We start from the raw sequence: 9323 nt of genomic DNA on the forward strand, positions 1-9323 counted from the left end.
CCAGGGTGTCGTTCACGAAGATTTAGAAACCAAGAATCGGAAGAGGGATCATGTAATGGACTAAAAAATGTGAAAAAAAATTCAAAAATCTTGGATAACATATAGGTGGGATACATCAGTTAAAACAAGAAGTCTAAAGCTTTTCTGAAAACTTCACCTGATGATTGCCAGTGCAGTGTAGATTTTTGTCGGCAGAGTACGTACAGTGCGGACGCAGAACCAGAGCGGGAAATACATGATGGCGAATACAAAACTACAAAATAATCATAAAGTTTACAAAAGAGTTTGCAGCATGAGAAATAGTGTGCGGAAAGTTTACATTGGCTTATACAGAAGTGCCTCAGAAAATTAGAAATAGCCTGGCTTCCGCGCTAATACACGGAAACATGCAAACTCTCGAAACCGGTTCTATTTTCATTTCCGGGCAAGAGCTTTCTTCGAGCTATGCAACAGCCGTGTGAAGGGTGGGCCGTGCATGACACAGACCATGATGACTACGGCAACAGCTGTGGAGCCGGCATTTTCAACAAGCTAAAGCCCTTTAAAGCAACACTAGACGAGTGGTCGTCACACGTGACTGACAGTGAAGAATGTACAGGGATCAACCATTTGTAATTTCCATCTGCTTGATTTCTAGGAAAGGGGGTACGTTGATAGCGACGTGCTCTTTGCTCAAGAAAAACAAATTATATTTCTTATCCTGAAATTTGTCTCCCATCTCTATGGGAAGTCGCTGGTTTACCTGTTTCCACCTGCCGCCAGGGTCCTTCTTGCTCTCGTCTGTCCTAGTTATGGGGCCAGAACATCGCGTCCTTAAACTCAGCTCTTTTTGTGTTTCACCGGTAATATTTGCTGCAACCTCCGCGACAGTTAACATTCCTCGCGTGTACCATTTCCAGGCATTCCTTGTTGCATGATACATTCCTCTCATTTTCTTCCGTGTGGCCACTTGGATAAACTCTTTTACTAGAGTCTAGTCTGCCTTCTATAAAGCGCTGCCACTTGAATACACCTGTTTTGCATGCTTGTTCTTCGTACTTGGAAGGTACGTGCTTCCGATGATTAAATTTTTTTCTTCTTTTTTTCATTCTGTCAAGATCCTGTTGGTTGCGTCGCTTAATAAGTTGGTTTTTTTTTCACCCGCCGTTAACCAGTTAAGGTACTAAAGTGAACTGTCTTCATGAATTCATTTTCTAAAGTGCCTCCTGCACTCCATTGGTTTATAGGCGCCACTAGTGAGTGTCGATATTAACAGCCTGCCGGTTTTCGTAGACCCAATGGCAGCGCTTTAGAATGCCAGTTTGGACTCCGTATCCACTTACCGTAAAGTGCCGTATAATACTAGTAGTGAGTAGTCTATGTCTAGCCTCAACGTCCGTGTCTGTTCGCGGAAACTATCATCATCATCAGCTGGCGAACGCGCTCGTGTCATTGCTCCCGCTTTCGTCGTCGTCTTCTTCCACAGCAGGCTCCGTTGCCGTTCATCATTTCAGCGTAGATTTTGACTTCTCTTCTGTCGTCGTAATGGGGAGGCCCCGTTTACGGGAGGATGAACCATTGCTTAAGGGGGTATGAGCCATTCATTGTCTTACGTGACGGACTAATTTAGTTTTGAAGCAATTTAACTTTGTAGAATCGCAGGTGGCAATGGTGGGCGGATGCTGCTAACCACGCCGCCGAGAAAACTTGACACATCGAACGCAAGCGTTCATGGTTCAACAACAATTTGTCCCTCATTAGTGTGATCCACTCCGACGAACCATGACAGAATCCCTTGGAAGTGTTTATTGAACTTTACGCTACTAGTGGCGAAGACCTTGGTGAAATTAGAGTTTGCGGTACGTCAAAGGAAAAACTGCCTGCGTTCAGCACTGTGAACGGCTACGTATACTCTCCATTTGTTATGATCCATCTTCACAGAGTGGAAGGACCGACGAATTTTTAAAAATGCGATTAGGACTCTGAGAACTTGACGCGCTTTGTCGTATGTATGTATGTATGTATGTATGTATGTATGTATGTATGTATGTATGTATGTATGTATGTATGTATGTATGTATGTATGTATGTATGTATGTATGTATGTATGTATGTATGTATGTATTTATGTATGTATGTATGTATGTATGTATGTATGTATGTATGTATGTATGTATGTATGTATGTATGTATGTCGTAGTATCTAACATCGTTCACGCCACCCTTCAATAAAAGCAGTCCTTTAACATTTCTCCGGCGCTGGGTGGAATTGAACCCGCATCACGCGTATTGCTAAAGCACAGCACCCCGACGCGCGTGGCCAGTGGAATAATTATCCGCGTTCACACGCACTGGCGCACCGCACATCTCGGAGGCCATGCACGGAATTCGCGTTTTCATCGCTAGATGGCGCAGCGTACTCATGGGGAAATAGGGAGGTGGTATTTGGGCACCTTAATAGGGAAGCGCGAGACTGGAACCTGGCTGCAGTGCCCGTCTGACACACGACGCGTTTCAGCGGTGACTATATGGTATCTCACTAGATTAACGAGAAGAAGGGAACCAAGGGGCCCGATTTTATGATATGTCACTAGATTGTTTCATTGTTAATCGTGGTAACGTCAGCATCCATCGTGATATGGGTTCTGCCGGAATTTTTCAAACGGTCGGCAATAATTATGGAGGAGGATGGTAACAACCTATCGTATCCTTCCTTCCTAGTATCAAAACGCTGTTTCAGCCTTAAGTAAACGTCTCGCCAACGTAATCAGTGAACCAACGGTGATCTTACAAACGACCTGCGTCAGTCTACTACAATCGGCATTACTGCTTTTTTCACAATTTCTTTTTTTTTTTTTGCAGCTTTAGTTGTTGCGAAAGTGTGATCGCTCAACTGCCCATTCTTTCCAATATTAGCAGCTTTCTTGGCTTGCTTTCATTCTAGCACTTCTTTTTCTTCCCGTTCCATCCTGTCACACCATTCATGGCCCGGGTATGCGTCAAAGGGATTCGTGTAGAAGGAGAAGAAGAAGATCGACCGCAAGAAGAGTTCGGCCGACACGATGACCCTGCTTGAGTTCACCGGCTGCTCGCTTCTGGGCTTCGGACCGACACTGTCCATGTTTCTACTCACGGTGGCGGGACAGCCGAGCCGCGTGATTGTGTTCGTGACGGGCTCCTTTTTCTGGCTCCTCTCGCTGCTGCTCGCCTCGCTCACCTGGCTCGCCCTTTCGCCCCTGCACCATTACATCTCGCCAGGAGTCGTCATCGCCGTCCTCTCGCAGGCACGCCTCCTTCTGTTATCCTCTCTCTACCCGCTTCTGTGACTCAGTGGCTACGGCCTTCCATCGCCGAACCGTGGCCGCCGCAACAGTCTCCCGAAGGCGAGAATAATGGAAAAGTGTATTCGTGCCATTGGGTTTTAATGGCACGTTAAAGCATCAGGGGTGGCCAATCCCGGATCCTTCAGTTATGGTATCGGAGCAGTTGATAGTGCTACGTGCTATTAGAAGACGATGTTGACCCTTGGATTTTTGTGGGACGTAGCCATAAGCGGTCACTGCTTATTTTACGACGACGACATGCCTTCCTTGATGTTGGCTGGCTTCCAGGTTAGCAAATCCATGTCTTCTTAATCTTTTCAGTAAAACGGAACACACACGTCTCTGATACTGTAACGTGAAAGCGCAGTAACAAAACTATTTAAAGGGTCATTTAGGAGGGGAGCATTTATAAAGCGCAAGAAAAGGTTTGGAAATGACCAAGTGAGGGCTGGGCAAGTGAGGGATGGTATGTCAATCGTCTAGCACGCAGATTTTCCTTGCACGCTGAACGAAACAAACCCACTCCAACTACCAGTGCACTATCTACCCGCAGTGCAGTTCCAGTACGTTAAATGACAATAAATATTTTTCGTCCTTAAGCCACATATAAAAATTCTTTCGCAGTATTATAACTATATGACAAGAACTGCATAGGTGTTATAACTGTAAAAATTTCTACTCATCAGGTGAAGTGCCCGGGTCTGAAGCCGATCTATCCAGATCGGATAGTTCATCTATCCAGATCGGCTTGCGACCCAGAAGCTCCATCTTAAGACTATGAACAGGCAACAATTATGAATATGCACATATTTTTGGTTTATTGAGCGTGTACAGGAAAGAGGTATTGACTTCAAGAACAGCACAGCCAATGGTTAAGTTTAAACAAACGAAAGAAAGGTCTATTGCGTCACTGGAATAATTTCATCACCGCCATCATTAATAGTATGCGAAACCACCTACTGCGTTACCCGTCAAACATACTGCGTCTTCGATTATACAACCTCGGCAGGGAGTGTACTTTGTATTTGCAGAGCGACAGGTAAGTCTGATGAATCAAGCTTATGTTTCAAACATTTCTAATATCCGGGTGAACGAATACATTCAATTGAAGTGCAAAATCTCACCAAGACGTGTCAATAACATGGAAAGTCAAGCTGCATGGTACTCTTTTTTTTTCATTGCATAGCGTGGATGACAGAACAAAAGCAGGTAGTTCGTCTCATCTGCCATGCTCTTCTGACATATACAGGTATGCTGGCATTTGCTATCACAACATTGCACTTTCTGTGCTCTGTCTTCTATATCGACATGACTGCACAACGCAAAAGACAAGGACAAAACAAACGACACAACACAGGCGCTGTGCTGTGTCCTTTCTGCTTTGCTGTGTCCTTTCGCTGTGCAGTCATGTCCATAGTAAAGCGAAGCTTTCTATGTCTCACTGATTCGTCCGTGAGCGCCGAAAGCCCACTGCAGGAAAGCCAACTTACACAATGGAACTATCTGCGCAAACAATAGAACAATCTGCGCAACTGCTCACCCAGTCGTACAACAGTACAATTTACACTCGCAGTTGTACCGATAAGAACAATGGGAACTGCAACGCCACGCTACCCAGACGAACTGTGTAAATCTGCATTGCATTACGCGCGTCACGCAATGCATTGCTGGCCATCACCATGGGTAAGCCGCGGGTGCAGCGCACGGCAGAAGAAGAGGCTGCCGTACGTACGCGAACGTGAGCGCGAGCGCGATCGTGCCCGTAACGGAAATCCCGTGTATCGGCAACGGCATGCAGTCCGTGAAAGTGTGAGTGTGTTCGTGTAATCACGGCTACATGGTTTAAAATAAAGGCTATGCAACGTAACCAAATGTGTCTTCATTCAACTTCAACGCTAAACTAATACGATGCTAAACAAGCAATCAAATCTCGTACTCGTATGCATCGCATCGGGTCGCTCAGCATTTGTTGGGTTTGTTGCGTGGTCGTTGGCTTTAGACTTTGATTCAGTTTGCATGGGCTAAAGCTTCGCGTTCAAACATCTTTCATTTAGAGAGGGGCATTGATTTTTTTTTTTTTTGAATCACTAACTCGCCCAAGCTTCCACTTATCACTCTTTTATGTCACGTCAGCTAAGCGTGGGTGACCTTCAGTAAACGTCTTACTTTGACTTCCGCTCCAAGCAAACCTTTTGTGCACTTCGCCTTTCTGTGAAGCACTCACACTCCTCGACTGTTTGCGCACCTTTATCCCGACAGGAAGGCTTCCGGCTGCTTTTCTTCCGCGTGCTACGCAAGGCTGAGCGCGTGCTGAACGCGGTCGCGCTGACTGGCGTCGACGAGGTGGCGCGCATGCGCTCTCGTCTGGCGTTCGCCTACACGGCTGGCCACGCTTTCGGAGCCATGAGCGCGCTGTTCTCGCTGCTCGGGCAGCTGGATGACGCCCTGGGTCCCGGCACTGCCGGACTTTACGGAAGCACGCCCCGACGGCTGGAGGCATCGGCAATCAGCGCAGCTACCTTCAGGTATGCGATACACGCTGCAACCTTTTTTTTACGAATTTAGCATTCGTCGTATGAGATCAGAAAACGCTCTCCTTACCCTAACTTTGAAGGCAATGATTAAATTCCTCACGAATCATGTGATTATACTAGCGCGCTAACGCGAAGATACAAGAACTGACATTGCGCATTATACAGTGCTGTGTGACGCGTAGGCGATTGGTCATGTTTGTTTTAGAGCTCAGCTCTAAGGCCCCGGTTTCTGCAGCGACCGTGGGCGTCGTCCCTGGACGTCTCTCGTAACCGAGCCAACGAGCCCCGCGAGGAATGAAAGAACGAACGCGGAGCGCAGAGAAAAAACGGCGATAGCGAAGAGAGCGCGAGAGGAAAGTGGAGGAGGAGGGTATGACGAAAGCGTGAGAAGAAAAGCGTAGTTCCGCGCAGGACAGCCTCTGAGGCGACGATGGCTAGGAGATGGCGCCAGAGTAGCGCGCGCCGTCTGTACGGAAATAAAGCGCTGCATGAGCGGAAGTCTGTCTGCGGCTGCTGCTGTAAATTGCGCCCACGCGTCACCCACGCGCTGCCTGTCGCGATCTCCAGATTAGGGAGGCAGTCGCGCCACACTTTGCTCCGTTTGCAATGAGCCGTACGAGACAGATCGTCCGCGCCAGCCAATATATCGCGAAGTGAAAACACGTAGAGAGCTGCGCTCAAATTTCGCATTAGGTAGTATCGTAATCGTCAGTTATTTTTTTTCTTCTTTCTTTGTTCTTTCTTTGTATTCTCGCTTTGCTCTGACCATTGTAACGACACAGCTCTATTCTGCTGTGTTCTGTGTTTTCATGGCAGGCTGCTAGGATTACACCAACTAGACCACCAACATCATGAATATTGGCCAGTATAGAGAGAAGGGGACATAAAGGCAATAACTTTGAATACAGAAGCTACAGAAAGACAGCCGAGGTCCTGCCGGCCCACAGATTTCACCGCGAAACTGGGCGTGAAACACAGATGGCTTTTCTAAAAATGGAAGAAACACAAGGGATCTCGAGCAGAAACCACAGAAGTTATCAGTATGTATACATGCAGTGCTGGGCAGTATATTAGATACTATCTTAGTTACTCTTTCGCTATGTTGTATCTGTATCATGATGCATCTGGCAAGTCGTGTATCAGTATCTGTATTTACATGGCGGCCGCATTTCGATGGAGGCGAAACGCGAAAACACCCGTGTACTTAGACTTAGGTGCACGTTAAAGAGCATCATGTGGTCCAAATTATTCCGGAGTCCCCCACTATGGCATGCCTCATAATCGGATCGTGGGTTTGGCACGTAAAAACCCATAATTTCTTTATTTTAATTCTATCTGTGCTTCTAATATATGAAAGAATGTATCATGTATCTTAAGATAGATACTGCTAATTGCAACATCACCATGCGAAACTATGAACGTTGGCTGAACTCTGCTTCTCAAGCTGATACTACTGCCACTAAGCTACCTGAATAAAAAAAAAAAAACTAAAGGCAGCAACATTCTTGTCGCCAGAGCCCTCCAGCGAGGGCCCGCAATGAGGCCTGCGCGTCCCTATTGGTGGTGCAGAGTCACGTGTTGGCGATCGCGCCGTCCCAACAAAAGCAAGCACGCGAACGTCTGCGCGCAGCCGAACTTTTGTTTTCTTTATTTTGTTTTTGTTTTTAGTTGCGCCGGTGCCCTGACAGTTGCTCATAGCCACGGTACTGTGCTGCGTACGTCAATGCGTGCGGCGTCTTTCGCGCAGATTCTGATGCCGCAATAGCGTCGTTGTCGAAGTTTCTTTTGCGTGGTGTTTTATTACGAAGCCTGAAGAATGCAAGAATAGGGTTGCCTTGCGTGTAGTGGCTTTCACACATCAGCGATTTGAAGGATCTCGTGGGTGTAGGCTTGACTGTTGTGAACCAAAGCACGTCAATGTATATGCCGCTAACGAACGCTTTACGCTAGCAGATTAGTAGACGATGAAAGATAATCGCATCTTTATATGCTCTCTGTATACACGATGCGTCCCAAGAAATGCCGCTACGAGCGTTGTTGCTGCTGTACGCCTGTCCGGTGATCCAGTATTGCGTAAACGGCAATACGATTACGGACAAAGTAGAACTCCACAGCGGTATTTACGTCGTCGTGCATGGGCTTCTTATTCACGTTCTTGCAACAAGATGGCGAGCTGCTTGCAGGTCTGCAAGCACAGCAGCGATTCCCCATCAATTACAAAGATGACCAGCAAAAACCGCTGACAACGCAACGTATAAAGAGCTTTCATGTGAAGCAGCTATAGCAACCTCAATAAATTGTTTCGGAATGAAAATACTATACTTTGAGGAAGAAAGACCAAATTTTTGAGATACTAACAGAAAACAGAAACACCTGAGGTACAAACCCAGAAAACACCTGGTTCCGTAAATATGACCTTCAAGCTGAGCCAAGGTCAAACTAGGACTTAGCCTGCCGCTACCAGCGGCTGCGGCTTACGCCGCATAGGCGCCCATATCTTGAAAGCGATCAGTGATGTGGACAAAGTGCGCATTCGCGCGGGCCTCATCTTATAAGCGATCTGCGCTGAGTACAAAGTGCGCCGAGTGCTGGTAGCTTCGGATGCACTGTACTTTCTGCGCTTAGTTCGCGTTGAAGCGAGACGAAGCATGAAGGTCAATTCGCTCACAGCTGCTGCCACGCCGAGCTAGCAGCGTCTCTGTGTTGTCTTGTGGTGCATTTGTAGATGTGGTAGTTGCTGACGGCTCCGAGCATCGTCTGTGTCCTTTCCCAAAGCAAGCAAAACCCTGCTATCGCTCAACAAACTTGGTTTAACCACGTTCAACCACGGGAAATGTTTTCTTGATGGCGGTATTTCAGTGTACTGCACGTCTTCTGGGCCCTGGTCTCCTTCCACGCGCTCGACGCGCGCCGATGGTCCGTGCTTGTCTTTGCCCCGGCCGCCCACTTGGCCGCGTCGGCGGCCATGCTGCTGACACCCAGCGGCGACTACCTCGTTTCCCTGGGTGCCATATGTGCAGTCCTGGTGGTGTCTGCGGCGATGGCGTTCAACGCGGCGGGCGGCAGTGCGCGAAATGTTGCGGCGGTGTTTACGCGCGGCTCCAAGGACTGAGCCACGCCTGAGACGTGCACGACGAGTGCCTTCTTTGTAGCTGAACGTCTTGACCCTTCACTTCCAAGTGTTGTTTTTGTAATATTGCTTTGTGTAGCCGGTTAATAAATGTAGGCGTTGTGTAGCCGGTTTATAAAAATAGTAAGTAATTTCCTGTGCAGTTGGCAACTTGCGCAGCCATTCTAATTCCCATAGCATTTCCTGAAGTGCAACCCGCTTTGTCCAAATGTGCGAAAAGAAAATGGTGGTGATGGTGGAAGGCACGCAGTAAGTCTTGTCAAGGCCAATTACCCGACCTCCTGGATATTTTTAGGCATTTTAGCGGCTGTTTGGTAGGGCCGTCGTGCTGTTGGTGAAGTTTCTGGTGAAATCTAG

The 9323-nt window shown here is 47.4% G+C and overlaps 1 protein-coding gene across 1 annotated transcript; it reads left to right on the top strand.

Moving 5' to 3' along the window:
* The first annotated feature begins 3041 nt into the window (after positions 1-3041).
* On the top strand, positions 3042-8948 carry LOC125939935 (gamma-secretase subunit Aph-1-like). The gene is made up of 3 exons (XM_049655477.1): positions 3042-3263; positions 5562-5827; positions 8696-8948. The coding sequence occupies exons 1-3, from the start codon at positions 3042-3044 to the stop codon at positions 8946-8948; spliced, it is 741 nt and encodes a 246-aa protein (XP_049511434.1).
* Positions 8949-9323: the final 375 nt, after the last annotated feature.

Source organism: Dermacentor silvarum, chromosome 9 (assembly GCF_013339745.2).
Source record: "Dermacentor silvarum isolate Dsil-2018 chromosome 9, BIME_Dsil_1.4, whole genome shotgun sequence".
Taxonomy (NCBI): domain Eukaryota; kingdom Metazoa; phylum Arthropoda; class Arachnida; order Ixodida; family Ixodidae; genus Dermacentor; species Dermacentor silvarum.